The following is a 20,569-nucleotide window of genomic DNA, read 5'->3' on the forward strand; positions in this document are numbered from 1 at the left end:
GAATTCTGTCTTGACAAATCCCCCACCGGTCATACACTTTCAGTTAAACGCCTAGTTTTGATTTACAGTTGTGAACTAATGTGAATTCAACGTGAAATCAACAAAAGTCACCATGTCATTGGATTTAGAATAAAAAATTATGAAATGCCCTTACGTTGATGTCTTTGAAAATGTTGATTTCGTTTCAACGTCATCACATCGATTTTTTCTGGTTGAAATCAACTGTGTCACGAGTCCGACGGAGGGTGGCTTCCCTTCCCGGTCGGGTTGCGCTCGGCGGTCATCGTCACCGGCCTATTAGCTGCCACTGATTGTCTTTCCTCCCCCTCCTTGTATATGTTTATTGTTAGCACCTGTTCGTGAATCATTAGTTGGGCTTTATTAGACAGCCTGTTTCTTTGTGCGGGATTAATTATTGTGACCTTCGGTTATGTAGTAGAGGAACGTGGTTGTTCCTGGTCGTGTATTCTGCTGTACTATTTTCGTCCCCCGTGTTTGGGGCATTTTGGTTTTAAGCACCCAGTGTTGCGTTAGCATTTGCACTCTCTGTTTCCTGCGTCTGACTCCACACCCACGAAACCGGGAGCGTTACAATTTGTCACATGTGCCCAATACAACAGGTGTAGACTTTGCCGTGAAATACTTACTAACGAGCCCTTTGCCAACAATGCAGTTAAAAAGTAAGGTCCTAAAGCACACCGCTGCCTTGTTTTGTATCACATTTCAATTATAAAACTGGGGGGGACAAACATGCTATTTCAGAATGTGGCAGGGACATCCACAGTTCTTATGTGAGTAAAGTCATACGGTATATTTAAATAATCACGACAGCCGTGATGGAAGTTTCGGTACAATTTTACAAGTGCCAAATGTTGATATAATAACCATCTTATCGAAGTAAACTTGGAGTCACGTGATGACTTGCTGTGTGGTCCTCCCAGTATGACTTGGGAAACCATGCAGTTTAGGTTATTAGGCTAAATATTAAATAAATGATGATGGATGTCACAGGGTGGTGAAAGTGCACGGTATGAGCTTGATGATCCTTTCCAATAAATGTTGAGGGTCTTATTCTGGTGACATGATGATCGATGCTTGACTGATGTTTGACAGATGAAAATATTCTTGCTGTTATCCATAATAATCTCATCACGTAGACTAACCTGCCCGCAGAGCCCACACTGTATCTGCGAGCTGTTGGCTAAAACGCATGTACCAAGACTAGACTAGGCACATTTACTGTTTAACACAGCAGTTTTTGTGACAAAACTATCGGTGGAGTTCATAATTCAATGGAAACACGTTAAAAAAGTACATTTTGTGTGCACTATGTCATCACACATGGATTTTCATCTACCGCAAGTCAGTTTGGTGGAAACACCACTGGTGGGAAAATGCATATTTTCTTCATTATGATTTTAGAATATTTGCATGAAAATTTGTCGCCAATTGGATGGAAATCTAGTTATGGACTGACCAGGTGAAAGCTATGATTCCTTATTGATGCCACTTGTTAAATCCACTTCAATCATTGCAGATGAAGGGGAGGAAACAGGTTAAAGAAGGATTTTTAAGACAATTGAGACATGGATTGTGTATGTGTGCCATTCAGAGGGTGAATGGGAAAGATTTAAGTGCCTGAACGGGGTATGGCAGTAGATCAAGAACTGCAATGTAGTCAAGAACTGCAATGCCGCTAGGTTTTTCACGCTCAACAGTTTCCCGTGTGTATCAAGAATGGTCCACCACCCAAAGGACATCCAGCCAACTTGACACAACTGTGGGAATTAGAGTCAACATGGGCCAGCATCCATGTGGAATGCTTTCGACACCTTGTAGAATCCATACCCCAACGAATTGAGGCTGTTCTGAGGCCAAAAGGGGGAGCAACTGAATATTAGGAAGGTGTTCCTAAGTTTTGTACACTCAGTGTGGTGAAATATGGTGTAGATATGCCAGACTGTTTTTAGTTTATAGATCCCTTCTATCTCTATCCGATCAGGTTTCTCCATGCCTGTCTGAGAGTCTACTCAAATGCATAGGGTGCTTCTTAATGTTTTCTTCTAAACTGTCTGATTTCAATTGTGTTTCTGTGTTGACAGTGTGGACCATCTACGCCCTAGCTGCTCTCCTGACTCTGACAGTCATAGCCATGGTGGCTAAACTACTACTGCATATTACAGTGAAGTAGGCATTACATTTTACAGTTTGATGTGAATTATGGACAATAACATTGTATTGTACTAATGCCTCAAAAGTGTAACAAAGTGTAGTTTATTGCATGTAATGTATTTTTAACACTGTGAGAGCCCCACTGCCATACCAAGCAATTCATTTGGTCATTTTCAACCAAATTAGCAGTTACTGCTTGGTAGTGCAGCCATAGCTAGCACAGGTGGTTACCTCTCTTCTCCCTTCTGTTTCCGTAAAGAAGTGATGTAACATGGAGATATGGCCGTGTGGGAACACAAACCCTAACCAGCCTGGTCACCTGTGAGATGCAAGTCAATATTCAACGTCCATCCACTTCTGACGTCAGGAGATGACGTAAAAACCGGCCACTAGGGGTAAATGAGCGTTGTTACATTCAAGAAGGTTTCAGTTTTGCTCGAGCGTTCTGAACAGGGATGGCGTAAGCGACTGCCTCTGATTCCAAAGGTTGTAAATTCAAATCCAGCGATAGAAAGTTGTTTTTGAGAAGAAAGAAATTAAGCCTATCCCAAACCTTAAGCATCTGCCACTGATTCCAAAAGTAATTTAGAATCCAGTGATGGAAAGTCGTCTTTGATTTTTTTAAATTAAGTCTCTCCCTAAACTTAACTCTTACCTTATTAACCATTCGGAGTTAATGCCTAAACTTAACCTTAAACACTTGAAGTTTGCAACAACATCAAAATTTGACGTTTGAGAAACATTAATGAATCTCTAAGTCTGATGTGAGACTGTGAGCTAGTTGCCCTATCAAGGTGTGTATCAATTTAACCTTTTTTTTAATTATTATTATTTCTAACTGATATGAAAGATACGGTCTTGATGCTTCCAAAACCATACCGCAAACGATGCATGTTAATGTTCAGACCGAGCGTCGGGGATCTAACAAAACTCCACCATACAGAAGACGTCTTCGTCCAATGACTCTTATGTGCAATGTAATGGAACTGAGAGTCATTATCAAGGGCTAGATGCTGTCATGGTGGAATAAGTCCCCTAGTTCCAGTGCCTTCAGGAAGTATTCACACCCTTTGACTTTTTCCACAGCCTGTTACAGACTGAATTTAAAATTACACTTTGATTTTTGGTCACTAGCCTACCCCCATAATGTCAAAGTGGAATTATGTTTTTCAAAATGTTTACAAATTAATAAAAAATGAAAAGCTGAAATGTTTTGAGTCCATAAGTATTCAACCCCTTTGTTACGACGAGCCTACATTAGTTCAGGAGTAAAAATGTGCTAAACAAGTCACATAATAAGTTGCATGGACTAATAATAGTGTTTTTTTAATGACTACTTAATCTCTGTACTCCACACGTACAAATATCTGTACGGTCGAGCAGTGAACTTCAAACACAGATTCAACCACAATGACCAGGGAGGATTTCCTGATGCCTCGCAAAGAAGGGCACTTACTGGTAGATGGGTAAAAAAAAAAAAGCAGACATTGAATATCCATTTGAGCATGGTGAAGTTATAGATTACACTTTGGAAGGTGTATCAACACACCCAATCACTGCAAAGATACAGGCGTCCTTCCTAACTCCAGAGAGTTAGGAAAATCTATGGAAAGACCTGAAAATGGTTGTCTAGCGTTGATCAGCAACCATTGCAAATGTTGCACAATCCAGGTGTGGAAAGCTCTTAGAAACATTTTCAAAAAGACTCACAGCTGTAATCACTGTCAATGATGATTCTAACATGCATTGACTCAGGGGGTTGAATTACTTATCTAATCAAGATATATTAGTGTTTTAATGTTCATTAATATTTTACAGATGACATTAGAGTATTTTGTGTACATCATTGACAACAAAAAAATGACAATTAAATCAATTGTAATCTCACATTGCAATACAACAAAATGTGGAAAAAGTCAAGGGGGTGTGAATCCTTTCTGAAGGAACTAAGCTAGACAAAAAAATGATTTTTAGCCACAATAGTGGAATTTGCTGTTCGCCTATGTTAGTGATTGTTAGTGAGATGAGACGTGGAGCCATAATATAAATAAGTTTAGCTAGCTATAAATGTATATAGATACCATGTCATTTGTCATAGCCAATACTTTTAATCAGCTCTATTGTTGTCATTTACAGACATTAATTCGATGTAGACAAACTGATACATGAATCCTAAATGCAGGTACCATTTTACTAACTTCTGCGGTAACTTAAACATCAAGACAACACTTAGACACTTAGTAAATGCACATTTCATGTCCAGGGTGAATACATTTTTAATCACATACATCACGCATCATACTGGTGTGTCAACTAAAATATACACTGAGTGTACCAAACATTAGGAACACCTTCCTAATATTGAGTTGCACCCCCCCCCCCCTTTTTTTGCCCTCAGAAGAGATACAATGAATTTGGTCATGGACTCTACAAGGAGTCGAAAGCATTCCACAGGGACGCTGGCCCATGTGTACTTCAATGCTGAGTGTGAAAAACCCAGCAGCGTTGCAGTTCTTCCAACCGGTGCGCCTGACACATACTACCATACCCCATTCAAAGGCACTTAAATCTTTTGTCTTGCCCATTCATCCTCTTAATGGCACCAATACACAAACCATGTCTCAATTTTCTCACGGCTTAAAAATCCTTCTTTAAGCAGTCTCCACCTCTTCATCTACACTGATTGAAGTGGATTTAACAAGAAACATCAATACGGGATCATAGCTTTCACCTGGATTCACCTGGTTAGTCTATGTCATGAAAATAAGTCAGTTAAGAACAAATTCTTATTTACAATGATGGCCTACCCCGGTCAAACCCTAAGCCGGGTGACGCTGGGGCCAATTGTGCGCTGCCCTATGGGACTCCCAATCACGGCCGGTTGTGATACAGCCTGGACTCTAACCAGGGTCTGTAGTGACGCCTCTAGCACTGAGATGCAGTGCCTTAGACCGCTGTGCACTTTGGAGGTGTTCTTAATGTTTTGTATACAAGATTTAAGAATGGGACAAGAAGACAAAATTAATATAAGTCAGTAATTGTGTCTAACAGTTTGTATGAATTTGAGTGGTTTAATATATATTTTTAAGTATTTGTATTTTATTAGGATGTTGCGAAAGCATGAGCTACTCTTCCTGGGGTCCACACAAAACATGAAACATGACATAATACAGAACATTAATAGACAAGAACAGCTCAAGGACAGAACTACATCAATTTAAAGGCACATGTAGCCTACATATCAATACATACACACAAACTATCAAGGTCAAATAGGGGAGAGGCATTGAGCCGTGAGGTGTTGACATAATGGTTGCGAGACAGAGACTGTTGCTGTACTCCCAGGTAAGGCCCTTGCTTCTGGTACCATTTGAAGGCCACAGTATTAAAGCTTGAAGAAAGTGTGTCACCATCCAGGCCACCATCTCCTGGTATATTCACTGTGTTGGCAGGATGTTTTAATCTTTAGCAGTAATTTATGCTGTATCTGGAAAAGGACTGTGTCAATTTCTGAAAGTGAAAACAATGGGAAATTGTTGTGGACCAGTTAGCAGAATGATTGAATTCAACAATGCTTTGCATCAACTTTTCCCTCCAACCTAAATATGCCTACAAATTCTCAAACGTTGTTTAAGACGGGCTACAAAACAAATGAAATTAGAGTATTTACAGTAGCTTACTAAGGCCAACTTCAATGCAAAATATAAATTGTTCACCTGTTAAATTCAACTGTATACCATTATTTTAATCCGCACTACCTATGATATTGCAAAACCTGAAATACATAGCCCATCTATTTACTAGGCTATACAGTAGTCCAAATAATGAGAGATGCGCATGATCATTTGTTGCATGGCTCCTTAGGAAATATGAATCCATCATGGCCAGAAAAGTTGAGGAATGTATTCTGCAATGGTTATGAAAATAAAATAAATAGGAAAAAGATTGCTGTCTAATTATTTTAGATTCTAAAAATAAAACAGATTTTTGTTCTTCTCACTAATGGCAAGTGGCTGCATTCTTGTTAATAGGTTTTCCTGTTTTTTGTGAATAAGCTTTTCATCATATTTGCACAAAATACTTACTTGCCAGCTTGCAATATAACATTTAAATCACGAACAGATGTGCGTATGCATAGTCTGACATTTGCGGGGAGGTGAGCATATTCTTACGTCAAATAAAATGTTTATAAATACCAACTTCTGTGTGAACTGCTGCACCCACATTTTGGGGTATATCTTATATATAAATGAGGCCCAGCTGTGTTGAATTTAGGCAATCACTGAACTGATCAATTAGCTCAGTCAGGGCTGCACTCGATATATAAAACGTAATTGCTTCAAGCCACACCCCACACACCCACCAAACAGAGCAAAGGTATCTCAAAGTCTGTTCAAGAACGTTTTGTACAAACCGTTCCGCAACAAAGAAAATGTTCAAGACAAACGAATGCACCCCTGGTGTGGTGCCTAATTGGAACAAAGACCTGCCGTACTCCAGGAACAGGGATGCATGGTGAAACGAATGCAAGGTATTGGGAAACAGCTTTCGTACAGGGCCCACATTCACAAAGTGTCTCAGAATAGGGATAGTGATCTAGGATAACCTCCCCCTTGTCAACGTAATTGTATTCCGTGTGAATGCAAAACTGATCCAAAAATCTGTACTACTACTCTGAGATTCTATGTGAATATGGGCCCTGACGTGTCAGCATGCTGGCTGTCAGAAATGCCACTCCACCTGAAATGCAACAACAAAACATGAAAAATAATTGGCTTATTCAATAACTTAGCTAACTCGTTAATGAAACACTAAGGTAATTGTGCACAAGCCTAATCAGCCAAATTATATGAAAACACAGTGGAATTAGGAGGGGCATTTTCCTTGACAACTTTAAGTCACCAATAGATCAATAAACAGGCAGGTGAAGAAAATAGTTTGACAAAAAGTGTTCAATAGTCAGTAACTAGCTAGCCTTTAAAATATAGCTAGTTGTTATTTTCTAGAAAACAAGCCACAGTCCACTAAAGTGAACTCTGATGGTGGGAGTAAACTAACATTAGCTAGCTTTCCCCCAGTTTCAAGACAGCTGGTTAGTTAATGGCATTTTCATGAACTTCATCTTCATGAAAAAGCTGGTAATATGGAGAAGTGTTGTTTTCAGCAGTGGCCATGTTTGCCAGGTCAAGCAAAAACTTATAGGCCAATGACCACTCAATAGCCGCCCTAAAGGCCTGAAAACTAGCCCAATAATTGTTTTTTTCACAGCAAGAGAGGAGTTGCCATATCTATACAATAAACAATTTTTCCATAACATTACCGAGCCTATTAAGAATGAATATCATGGTGTTTCAAACCGACTCGTAGACCGTAACAAAAAGGGAGACAACGCGGAGATAAAGAAATAACAGAAATATATTTATTAAATAAAGTAACCTATATACAAGTAACAATGGTATGTGAAGTCAGTAGTGTACGTGAGTGGATGCGTGCATATGGAGCCCCCCTCTGTCATACGGTACGTACAATAAGGACAAGCGAACTCTGGGACATCTGTTATTCCAGATAAATATAGTGAACATATTTTTAAGCCTTGTAAAAGACGGATGGCGGCGGCGTAATGGGCAATTCGATGTTCCATGTGATCTATTCTGATACCTGAAATATTGGGGTGGGACCTAACAGCTATGGCTAGAGGCTCAATGACTAGAATAAACAGGAGAGGAGAAAGAGGGCAGCCCTGCTTAAAACCCCTGCAGATGTTAAAAGGTTTAGATACCATATTAGCAGTACGGATCTCTGCAGTGAGATTTGTATATAGTTTCTTTATCCATTTACAAAAGCTCTCACCACAACCAAAACGAGTTAACACTTTAAAGAGGTAGAGCCACTCAACCCTGTCGAAGGCCTTCTCTGTGTCCAACGACAGGATCGCAGAGTCTGACGACCGAATTCTTGCATGTAAAACATTTAGCACTCTCCTAACATTATGAAATCCTTGACAACCTTGAATAAAACCATTTTGGTCTCTACCCACCACATCCGGGACAGAACCTCAATGCCCAACCTCCTCGCAAGTGCTTTACAAAGAACCTTAGTGTCAGAATTCAAAAGTTAAATTGCATGATAGGAATCACATTTGGTATGCAGCTTTCCAGGTTTTAGGAGCAGAGTGATTGGAGCTCCTCTCAAAGAAGGGGGCAGGAGACTATTTTCGTAAGATTCCAAATACATCTCCAGGAAGGGAGTGCACAGTTTGTTCTTCTTCAGGCTAGGGTCTATTTTTCTCCACTTCCTGTCTGACTGACGTGCCCAAAATAAACTGCCTGTTACTCCGGCCCAGAAGCCAGGATAAGCATATAATTGGTACCATTGGATAGAAAACACTTTGAAGTTTGTAGAAATGTTAACAATGTATGAGACTATAACATTAATTAATATGGTAGGAGGAAATCCAAAGAAAAACGAGCCCATGCTCTTACAATGGAAAGCTTTGGGGCAAATGCAATTCTAGCTCCCAGATTGCAATTCCTATGGCTTCCACTAGATGTCAACGGTCATTGTTCAAGGTTTCAGGCTTGTTTCTTCCCAAATAAGGAAGAATTTAGAGTTTTGGTACTGGGTGTCAGAGTTGGAAATCAGTCTGTGCACGCGTGACGAAGAGGACACGCACCTGATAATTTTACTTTACTATTGAACATACTTCTTTCCGTATGAAATATTATAGTTTAATTACATTTTAGGGTACCTGAGGATTAAATAGAATTGTACTGTATTTTGACTTGTTTTATTAAAATTTACTGGTAGCTTTTTGGATTCCTTTCTCTGCATGTTGAACGAGTGGATCACTCACATCGATGGCGCCAACTTTTGAGATATAAAGAACGATTTTATCTAACAAAACGACCATGCATGTTGTAGCTGGGACCATTTGGATTGCAAATCAGAGGAAGATTTTCAAAAAGTAATTGAATATTTAATGGCTATGATTTTATGTTGCCTGTGCTGGTTGAAAAATATTTTGATGTGGGTCGCCGTCCTCTAACAATCGCATGGCATGCATTCGCTGTAAAGCCTATTGTAAATCGGACAATGCAGTTAGATTAACAAGAATTTAAGTTTTTAACCCGATATAAGACACTTGTATGTACATAGATATTTAATATCCATAATTTTTACGATTATTTATTTGAATTGCGCGCCCTTCAATTTCACCGGAAGTTGTCAACGGGTGTCCCACTGGCGGGATGCCTAGCCCTAATAAGTTTTTAAAAAATCTCTTGGAAATGTCAGTGGGCAGCCCATCTGGGCCAGATGACCTCCCCGCCCTCATACTATCAATATCATTGGACATTTCCTCCACAGTCAGCTCAGCATGAAGAATATCCTGAGATGTATCTGAAAGATTGGAGATTCCCAATATATCTAAAAAGCTAGCCTGGGTATCAGTTTCAGGAGGATACTCTGATGCATATGATTTTACATAAAAGGATTTAAATGTATTGTTTATCTCCCGAGGGTCTACCGTCACAGCTCCCCCTGCATCCTTAATTTAATTGATTGCTCTCTCTGCTTGCTGTAGTTTCATTCGCCAGGCCAACAGCTTTCCAGCTTTTTCACCCTGGTCATAATATGATTGGTTTAGTCTCAATAAGCTTGCTGCAGCTCTACCCGCAGAAATTCTGTTATATTGAGCCCTGAGCAAGAGCAACTCCTTGTGTGCACCTGTGGAATTAATGAGGAACATTTCTCTCTCCAGAGTTTTAATTTTGGGTTCAAGTATTTTTTTACTTGGAGCTGGTGAAATGTATAATTTGACCCCTTATGAAAGCTTTAAATGCTTCCCATCTAGTACAAGCTGAAGTCTGTGTTGTATTAATTGAAAATTATAGGTCAATTTGCTGTCCAATGTATTCTGTAAAACTTGTATCTTGCAGCCATTTAGGTTGGAAGCGCCATTTAGGTGGGTCACCTGCTAAATTATTATCGGAATATATAAGAGATGCTGGAGCATGGTCAGAGATGACAATACTGTCATAAAAGCAATCTTCAATTTTAGAGCGTAATGCTGCTGAGATATTTTTTTTTAAATAGTCGATTCGAGAATAGGTCTGGTGAGTGCTAGAGTAACAGGAGTATTCCACATCATCTGGTTTCATTTCTCTGCAAATCTCTATTAAGTTTAAATCCTTCATAAAATGCTGTATGGTTTTCCTAGATTGGGTGTGGGAGTAGTTCGAACCCGAGGTGTGATCTTTAACAGGATCTAAAGTGCAATTAAAGTCTCCTGCAACAATATAATTACCTGGAAGTGTGGAAAGGTTTAAAAACAAATCGTTAAACAAGTTAGTCATCTTCGTTGGGACCATACACATTAATTAAATTTAACTGCTCGGACAGCAAGTTATCCCGTATAGTAATATATCTGCTGGCGGGATCACAAATTGTTCGCAATATCTGATATGGAATGGACTGGATAAGAATAATAACTTTCCTTGCATGGGAACTAAATGAGGCTGCAATGACCTGCCAAGGCCACCTCTTGCATATCTTAGGAATGTCGCCAGATAGTAGATTTGATTCTTGCAAAAATATGATCTTCGCCTGAAGTTGTTTTAATCTACTTACTACCTGTTTTATTTTGCCGATTTTATTTAATCCCCTACAGTTCCAGGATGTAAATTTAACCTTAAGACTATGAGTCATCGAATTTACCACGGACACTTGAACTAAAACATTGCCCCATCAGAGGATCAGCCTAATATACCAATAGACCTCTGTTACCATCATAAACAAAAATCCATGCCTAACAATCAACCACGAACGTGTGATTAACCCCAAAGTCTCGAACAGACCTCCCCCTTTCAGTGACGCGATAGTTGTTGGATTGCAATTGATAGAGGAGGTGCAACGAAGAAGAGTAGTAATATGTTCGGACTCTGCATCAGTTCTGTGTAGTTTAAGATCTGGAAAGTCAGAATGTGAGGATTAATGGTTAGAAATAATGATGCTGTCCAATTCTGTTGGATTCCGGCTCGTATAGGTGTTTATGGAAATGATATAGTAGATATAATTGCAAAACGAACCCTGAAATACAATATTGTGGAAAAATGGGTTAGATTGCTGTCAGAGACAATGGGATGAAAGTAGTAAGGGCATACATTTTTATAGTACAAGGAAATCTTTACAGGAGATATTGTCATATAATGGGAAAAGAAATGATTGAGGATATGTTGTGTAGGATGAGATTAGCGTGTACGGGATTGTATTAATCTTTGTAATTGATAGGGAAACATGGTACTGGAATGTGTAATGGATGTATGGTAGAGGAGATGGTTAAACATGTATTATTATTTTGTGAAATGTATGATGTAGAAAGGGTGAGGTTGTTTGACAGGGTTGGATGGGAATGGGGAGTGGGTGGTATTTTGGGTAGGGGTGATGGGAGTAGTGAGGTTTGTAGGGAATTATTTTATTAGAATTTCATGGTCAGTTAATTAAGAGAATATGGTGGTATACATAGGTCGTGACCGGCCTCGCACTCCAGTAAAGTAGGTGGCATGCACCTGTCAGTTGGTTGCGATCCACCAATAAAACTTGAAGAAGAGATTTATACTATAGTCCAGTTGGGGGTGGTAATGCAACATTTTGGATGCCAATCTCCGTTAAACCCCACCGAAGAAGAAACTCAGCAGCAAATACATATGTTTAACAAACTAACGTTACCTGCGGCCACAATGAAAGGCAAACATGCTAAGGTTGTCAAGTAAAAACCTATGTATTGGTTCGTCCGTATTCATATGTGACCAGAGTTTTAGAATACAGCAGGGGATGACGTGTGCCTGGAACCAGATATCTTTCTCATCAGGTAACGTTAATGTCAGGCTCTCCACGTTAGTTCTGAGAACATCATTGTTGTGTAACTTAAGGTAGCTAAATATTCTTTGTGATCGGTGTCCCTTCCACGAGACGGTTGAGCTAACTTAGGCTAATGCGATTAGCATGAGGTTGTAAATAACAAGAACATTTCCCGGGATATAGAGATATCTGATATTGACTGAAAGCTTAAATTCTTGTTAATCTAACTACACTATCCAATTTACAGTATCCATTACAGTAAATAATACCATGCTATTGTTCTAGTAGAGTGCACAATTTTGAGCATGAAAAGTTATAAATAAGAAAATTAAGCACATTTGGAGAGTCTTGACACAAAATTATGAACAGGAATGCAGTGGTTCATTGGATCAGTCTAAAACGTTGCACATACACTGATGCCATCTAGTGGTCAAAATCTAAATTGCACCTGGGCTGGAATAATACATAATGGCCTTTCTCTTGCATTTCAAAGATGATGGTACAAAAACAATACAAAAGAACGGTTGGGTTTCTCTTTGTATTAACTTTTACCAGATTTATTGTGTTATATTCTCCTACATTCCTTTCACATTTCCATAAACTTCAAAGTGTTTCCTTTCAAATGGTACCAAGAATATGCATATCCTTGCTTCAGGTAGTTAGATTTGGGTATGTCATTTTAGGCATTTTTTTTTAAAGGGGCTAATCCTTATTAACTAACTAACAACGTTACTTGCCACTCGTAGCTGCCAAATAGATGTCCGAAAACAAAATGGTTAGTCCGTATGCCTTTGGAAATGTGAAATTTGACACAATATATCTACAGGAAAGTTAAAAAAATTCCAAATGCGTGTCAGGAGATGCAGGTTCAGTCTGGCACATGCGTACATGATTTAATAACATATTGTTTTCATTCTCATTTTCAGCACCTGGGTAACTCTCACTGTCTCAGAACCCAGTCCGTACCAAATGACACATCTAAGACTGTGGTTGTCCCGTTGACTGCCCTATGTTCATCAGAGGTAGCTGCACCAGCATATTGGCTTTCAGGAGACATTGCATATGGATATTCAAATTTTTGTTGTGTGGAGGGGGAGCAGCAAGGTGTAGAACCTTGGGCCATGTTAATCAACAGGTCCTGGAAAGCCACAGGGCCTGGTGTGTAGGCTTTTGTTCCTACCCTGCACTAACGGATGATTCAAATAACTAATTACCAACACCATGACTAGTTGAAGGTACTGGGTGGGAATAAAATCCTGCAACTCACACTGAACAATCCAGTACCAGGGTTGGTGACCGCCAGCTGACAGCTGATCTAGGGTGCTCATACAGATTTTTTTTAATGATGTCACACAATGACATTGACAACACTGTATGTGTGTTTCTCTGGCCTAGTGGTCACATCACCCATACATGCAGAGGGAAACGCTGTTCAGATAAGGTACTGTGGGAGACGAGAGGAGTGGTAGCAAAGTGTAGTAGCACCATTGATGATACATGCTCATCTTATTTTATCTCTTGTGAAGCTCCTCATGGCAACATTAATGATTTGTAACTGCAGTATTACACTTGGCTGCAGTATACACAGTACAGTATGTTTAATCTCCACTTTGTGGATGGGCTTAGCCTTACTTGTTTTGTCAGATGGGTCAAGCGCAGCTCATATCAAATTGACCTCTCTGTTTTTTACACTCATTCTGGCCATAAACCTATGTGTTTATCTTCTCTCCAGTGAGATCAGTGGAGGCAACCTATGAGAAGCTGGCAGATGAGGCTCTGGATGAGTTGGCTGACTACTTTGAGGATCTGATGGATTGACCACTAGCAGGGCCTGAGTTTGATGTTCTCTTCTCTGTAAGAGCACACGTGTTAAGTTCTTATTTTTCAGAGTAAATAACTCACGGATACTAGAGAAGCTTAACCAAGTTTAATTCTTCCCAAAGGGGTCGTTACAGCTGTAATTCAGACAAAGACATGTTCCCAACATCACAAGTATATAAACTCCACGTTAGACACCCCTCCTTCTCTCCAATACTTACATCCTATGATTCAACAGGAAGAGGGTAACAGGATAATAAACCATTATTTCTCCATTCAGGGGATCTGACCTGACCTCCTGACCTCAACCCCTCCTTCGCATAATCCACAGATGTCCTCTCGTATCACCTATCGCACTCCCGTGACTCCCTCTTGTCCACCCAGCACATTCCACAGCCACTCTGTCTTACTACAGAGAACCATTAACTTCTCACTCCTTTATATACAATGCGTCTGATTTATCATGTCTTTAATATCTCAATGTTCAAAGTTTACCCCGAATCCAACACATGAAATGTTGTCTTCTCTGTAAGTAGGCTACTGATTGTAATTCTGATTGTAAGTCAATCTGGATAAGTGTCTACTAAATTATGGAAATGGCCAGAGTATGAAAGTACAGGGACTTCTCTATAAGTACAGGGAGATACTGTACATACCAATTGCGCTCCTTTTGGGAAGTTCTTAACTTGATCTATTCTTATTTTATCCACTAGGGGTAGCTGTTTAATTACATATCATTCCGTTGGAAGTTTGTCATTCCTTATTTGCATCAAAACACTTTCTTTATGTTAGTTTCCCAGAGCACAAATGTAAAAAATATTATTGGCATTTTATTATATTGGTGAGAAGTAATGATGTTGCAAATATAGTACTCTTTTCTGTTATTTTTTCATCCTTTCTTGTCACCCTTCATCAGAGCAGTTCTTCATCAGAGCAGACTACTTGTGAATGTTGATTGGTAGCCTATGTACCTATTAGGGATCCGTGAGTCATTAGAGCTGTAGGATTGTGCTGTTGCTGTAATGTGCAGGGCCAATTACTTCCCGAGTGCAAAGGTCACAGGAGGAAATAATGATTGTAGTGTCTTCTAATCACTGACGCACAGGGCACTAAACACCACGTCAATACACTGATGGCACTGTGTGTGTGTCCATGAGATTAAATTGGTCTAACATGACGCTAAAAAGTGTTTCATGGTAATAATGACCTGACCTCTTGACCTGGGTCAGTGCTGTATTGAACAGCCAGAGGATCTATTGATAGAGAGCTGACTGACTAACCCACCCACTACTGCTTGTGCTGATGATGGTGTGTGTGTGGGAATGTACCCCTGTGAGATGTTTTTTTGTGGAACAACTGTCAGAAGGTCACTTCTGGTGACTTTTTAAAAGGACATTCTACTCCAAAATTAATTTAAAAAATAATTATGTTGACACCATCTGAAATATAATTTTCCCTTTAAAAGTATTAGAACCTGTAGCCCAACTGATGCAGCATAGCGGCTTTAAATTAATAGGCTGAAGCATCGGGTTGCCCATCTGCATTAACCTCATTGGAAAACTCCAAATGACTATGAATGCATTGAATTCTACAAATAGACATAACTTGACACTCCAGAGGGGTATAATACAAAGGTAACTTTGATAAACAACCAGAAATAATTATTGATTTTCTGGTTCATTAAAAAAGCTGAACTTAGATATGTGTTTTTGGTTATTGAGTCAATTAGACCCTGCCCATTTCATGTTTATCTTCTTAAAAAATACAGTTATTTCAGGATATTCTGGTAAGTTAGGTGGCTGGTAAGTCATTGATCTTGCTTTGTAGTATACCCCTCTGTTTTTTTCTGGATCAAATGGGGCTTGGTGGTGGGCGTGGTCTCCGACAGAATATTGCTGTTTGTTTAAAGCCACTTTTTCTAGTAGGTCTGACCCCATTTAGTCAATTGAGATTGTTTTAATCAAGCTGTGACAATTACACTATATAAAAAATTGTTATGGCACACATCTGTCTGGACTAAGCCATTGCGGAGGCCACAGGGATGGCACACCAGTGTCACATTTATCCTACCATTTTTATTTAACCAGGTAAGTTGACTGAGAACACCTCATTTACAGCAACAACCTGGGGAATAGTTACAGGAGAGAGGGGATGAATGAGCCAATTGTAAGCTGGGGATGATTAGGTGCCCATGATGGTATGAAGGCCAGAATGGGAATTTAGCCAGGACACAAGGATTAACACCCCTACTCTTACAATAACTGCCATGGGATCTTTAGTGACCACAGAGAGTCAGGACACCGTTTAACATCCAATCCAAAAGACAGCACCCTACAGAGGGCAATGTCCCCAATCACTGCCCCAGGGCATTAGGATATTTATATTAGACCAGAGGAAAGGGTGCCACCTACTGGCCCTCCAGCACCACTTCCAGCAACATCTGGTCTCCGATCCAGGGACTGACCAGGACCGACCCTGCTTAGCTTCAAGCCAGCAGTGGGATGCAGGGTGATATGCTGCTGGCAATTATTTACTTCTCATAATTTGTAATCATTTGTACAATGTTTGTTTGGTTATGGTCATTTCTGTTAATGCATTCAATATTATTATTATTATTATTACAGTCTTACCGTTGTCATTGTAGGAGTGGACACGTTTTTTGCTGAGCGCACAACCTAGGCTACCTTAGTTTTGGTTTATTTCATTCCATTTACAAGTTGTCAATTTATAAATTGTCTTTTGTTTGGAGCCTCCTGTCAGTCTTGAGTAAGGACACAAACCTGATTACGCATAGAAGTAGGCCTATGCTATCTGGCCTGCATGCAAATGTAGGTCCATAAATGTATCCATTTTGGTTTCTGATTTAACTCACCATCACTGTGGAGCTTCTCACCAAAGTAATTTTTTTCTTTGCCTCAAACAGCAACTAAATTAAGTCTGTTTTTACATCCAATAGTTCCCTAATATAGCCTATTTGAAAAATCTTTCTAGCTTTCGATAACCACAGCATGAAAGATGAAAAAAACGTCATGAAATAGGCACACCTGATTACTTCTTATCCCTTGCAGAAATAGTCTACAGCTGTGTCTGTCTGTCTGGAGCTCACAGGTGCAGGTGCTGGAAACTCTGAGGGCCCAGAATATTGTATGCAATGTTGCTAGCATGCGTTTTGGGCTGGACCAAGTTGTTTCAAGTTCCTTGTAGACAGGCCAATGTGATTTATAGGATATTTATTTTCATCAGGATATTTTCTACCTGTGGGCTGCAATGTTTTTATTTGTTGGCTACTAAAAGTAGTAGCATACAAAAAAGAAAAATTCCAGGTAAACAAAGTGCCCAGATAAAAATATGTTATAAATATTAGATGACGCTTACCCAGACACACTTGTCTAAATTGATGGGTCATATGAAAGAAATGCTTTCACCCCCAGCCACAACTTGCTAAGTGGATGGTCTCTACAGTAAGTGTAAATGGTAGGGCCAAATGGTTACTTGCAAAGTAGCAATATCAGAAATAGATAGTGTCAATATAAATCAAATAATATACAGTATGTACAAGAACAATATCAATAAAAATGTCAGGGATAGATGAGGTAGTTATATGCATACAATCAGGGGTAAAGTCAGCAGTAGTAGCAGCAACGTATGGCATGTGTGTTAGGAGAGAGTCATTTGAATTGAGGCACTGCAGAAAGTGCTGATGACTGGTCCGTCCGAACCACGCACGATCAAGGGAATCTATATTCGGAGAACCTGTTTCTGTCCTGCCCTTGACTTTGGTGCAGGGCATGTGATGTCCATACCCTCATCTCAAAGCTCCTTGATATTCAAAAAAATATATGTTTGTCTAGCTGTGTCCAGTCCAAGTGATGCTTGTACAGGCAGACCATCAATGGGAGGAAGGATGTCAACGTTGCGCAGCAGCTGATACCTGATCCCTACTGAGTCCGAACACTCCTTGGCGACAACACCAGGCTCAGAGCATCAAAGGGAATAACAAAAAAAATTGAAGACATTACAACCTTGCACAACATCAATTCACCTCCCAAGTTTATATAAGAAGAATGACCTCGTACAATGCAATGAAAATTATATTCACCCTAAGTGCTGGTATTGCTTGAACTTTGGCAGCGGCCTGAAGTACGGAGTCAGGTGTTGTTGCCAGCCGTAGCTTTCCACCAGCACCGTACCATCCTCCAGTCCAACCAGCTGTATGTTGCTCCCTGTCACTGTGCTGTCCTTCACAACACCAGCAATCTCAGACAAAGTGTTCACTCTGGTATTTCTGAAGCGCTGCTTGATGAGGCCTAAGCACCAGGCAAACTTGATTTGGCCTGTAATCAGGAAGTGAAGGTCCAGACTGTGGTGGAGCTTGTGCATGGTCCGCCAGGCACAATACCAGAGCACAACATTTTTCTTGTTTTGGCCACTGCAGTTATCACAATTCAGGTCCACACGTGTTTCCCAAACTCTGTAGTTGGAGAAGAAATGGTACATGTAGTTGATGACTGCGCTGCTGCCTTTGCTGGATGACATGCCTTCATCAATCAAGTAGTTGACTTGTGCTATTCCTTCACAGCAGACACCAAACAAGCCACACTTGCGAGGAGTTAAAAAGTAGGTGGGACCTGGCTGCATAGGGTGAGAAGGATAGTGCACCTGCAAACAACAAAAGAACATTAAGATAAGTTCATGAAAAGAAAATGTAACGTAATATAATTTTTTTATGCATCATTATCAGGTAAGTTTCACTTACAAATGTGCAGTGCAGCAGCACTGCATACAGAAGCATCATCTTGGAAACTGGATTATTAAAATGCTAACACACAGCCCGACTACACTCTGGAAAATACAGAAATAATGTGAGATCAATAAAAGTAGTGCCAATCATGTTGGAGGTCAATTAAATAATTAAAATGTGTTGTAGAGAAGCCACACTCCTGCTTTTGTCACATGGGATGGCAGCAGCTTTCCTCCAAAGTGTTTGTGTCCTGGGTGGCGTCCTGGTAATCCTATTGCATTATCCTCTGCGTAGTTGTTGATGTTCACAACTCGCTGCAAGTCCTCATGCTTCAGGAGTAACCTGTGCTTGCTTGGTCCAGCTCTCTTTTTGATGGGAGGCATTAGACCATTCTCCTTGTATGACTGGTGGAGGAGGAGAGTCAGGCTTGTTCTACTGATGCTGAAAGACAAATTCCAGATACAAATATTTTGGCATTATTATACTAATAGATAGCCGTAATCATCGTCAGACACACCTGGCTAACTTGATGGGTAATGTCATCATCTGGCGAAGTGGAGTCTTTTGTTTAGACATGCTAGCTAAAAAAATAACCATAATCCTAATCCATAGGGTACTAGCAATACAAACTGATTGTCATAGCTAGCTAAAGTTAACCAAATAGGTTCAATGTTAGCTAGTTAGCTAGCTAACATTTGGCTATAACTAGCAATGAAAAATGGCATTCTGAGAACATGACTACACACAGATCATAAACGTAATGTTAGCTAGCGAGCCAGCCATCTACCATCAGCCAGCTAGCTAACAGTAAAATTTAACTTGCAATGAAAACACATTACGTGCTTCTCCACCTGCATTGCTTGCTGTTTGGGGTTTTAGGCTGGGTTTCTGTACAGCACTTTGAGATATCAGCTGATGTACGAAGGGCTATATAAATACATTTGATTTGATTTGATTACTGACATTATTAGAAATGTATAATATCTGAAACTGTAGCTAGACTCTTACCCCTTTACATGGATGAATGCTTCATGGCAGACTGCAACCCCTTTCATTAAATAAGACGTCCTGTGTCGTTTCAATTTTGTTTGTACAGCATGCCTAGCATCAAGTCACTCTGGTTCACACTGACCATGTGCAATGCCATAAGAATCATCTTGAGCTTGAAACCCCACCCAAACTCTGACCATTTTACTCACCCTAGCAGAGCTGGTTATTCTGTTTTCATGTTATCCAAAGCATTAGTGACTGTAACTGTGGTCCACAACAATTGAATTACTCTTTAATTACGTTTACTGACACAGCCATGACACAGTGTTGGTAAATTCATCAGTTATTCTGCGTTCTTGCACACTCGGACGAGAGTGCTCTGAAACAGTTGTTGCAGTGATGTTCTATTCCATTCTGCAAGCAAACGTGCAATATTTGGAGAATGAAATCGATGACCTACATGCAAGATTAAACTACCAACTGGACATTCAAAACTGTAATATCTTATGCTTCATGGAGTCGTGACTGAACGATGACACAATCAACTTACAGCTGGCTGGTTATACGCTGTAAAATCAGGATAGAACAGCGGCGTCTGGTAAAACAAGGGGCGGTGGACTATGTATTTTTGTAAATAACAGCTGGTGCACGATATCTAAGGAAGTCTCAAGCTATTGCTCGCCTGAGGTAGAGTATCTCATGATAAGCTGTAGACCACACTTTCTACCTAGAGAGTTTACATCTGTATTTTTCGTAGCTGTTTACATACCACCACAGTCAGAGGCTGGCACTAAGACAGCATTGAATGAGCTGTTTTCCGCCATAAGCAAACAAGAAAACGCTAACCTAAAGGCGGCACTCCTAGTGGCCGGGGACTTTAATGCAGGGAAACTTTCAATCCGTTTTACCAAATTTCTATCAGCATGTTGAATGTGCAACGAGAGGAGAAAAAAAAACTCTGGACAACCTTTACTCCACACACAGAGACTC

At 40.0% G+C, this 20,569-nt stretch overlaps 1 protein-coding gene and 1 long non-coding RNA gene across 2 annotated transcripts; one reads left to right on the forward strand and one right to left on the reverse strand.

Moving 5' to 3' along the window:
* Positions 1 to 231: 231 nt before the first annotated feature.
* LOC116357827 (uncharacterized) lies at positions 232 to 15,599 on the forward strand. The gene is made up of 6 exons (XR_004205858.1): positions 232 to 680; positions 2,103 to 2,187; positions 2,432 to 2,567; positions 12,957 to 13,052; positions 13,763 to 13,884; positions 14,129 to 15,599. It is a non-coding gene; the product is annotated as an uncharacterized LOC116357827 (long non-coding RNA).
* A 1,822-nt stretch (positions 15,600 to 17,421) lies between these two features.
* Positions 17,422 to 19,205, reverse strand: LOC116357826 (uncharacterized). The gene is made up of 3 exons (XM_031807221.1): positions 18,605 to 19,205; positions 17,948 to 18,507; positions 17,422 to 17,838 (listed from the first exon to the last, which is right to left on the reverse strand). Exons 1-3 carry the CDS (start codon positions 18,641 to 18,643, stop codon positions 17,787 to 17,789), a joined length of 651 nt encoding a protein of 216 aa, XP_031663081.1. The 5' UTR covers positions 18,644 to 19,205; the 3' UTR covers positions 17,422 to 17,786.
* Between the last annotated feature and the right edge of the window lie 1,364 nt (positions 19,206 to 20,569).

The sequence above is a fragment of the Oncorhynchus kisutch genome, linkage group LG3 (assembly GCF_002021735.2).
Source record: "Oncorhynchus kisutch isolate 150728-3 linkage group LG3, Okis_V2, whole genome shotgun sequence".
NCBI lineage: Eukaryota > Metazoa > Chordata > Actinopteri > Salmoniformes > Salmonidae > Oncorhynchus > Oncorhynchus kisutch.

Excerpts from the sequence above, each read along its gene's own strand:
- LOC116357826 (XM_031807221.1), bottom strand. The coding sequence starts at position 18,643 with ATGATGCTTCTGTATGCAGTGCTGCTGCACTGCACATTT. Across the intron at positions 18,508-18,604 it reads TGCTGCTGCACTGCACATTT|GTGCACTATCCTTCTCACCC; the intron begins GTAAGTGAAACT and ends TGTTGTTTGCAG. Across the intron at positions 17,839-17,947 it reads AAGCAATACCAGCACTTAGG|CTTTGATGCTCTGAGCCTGG; the intron begins GTGAATATAATT and ends TTTTGTTATTCC.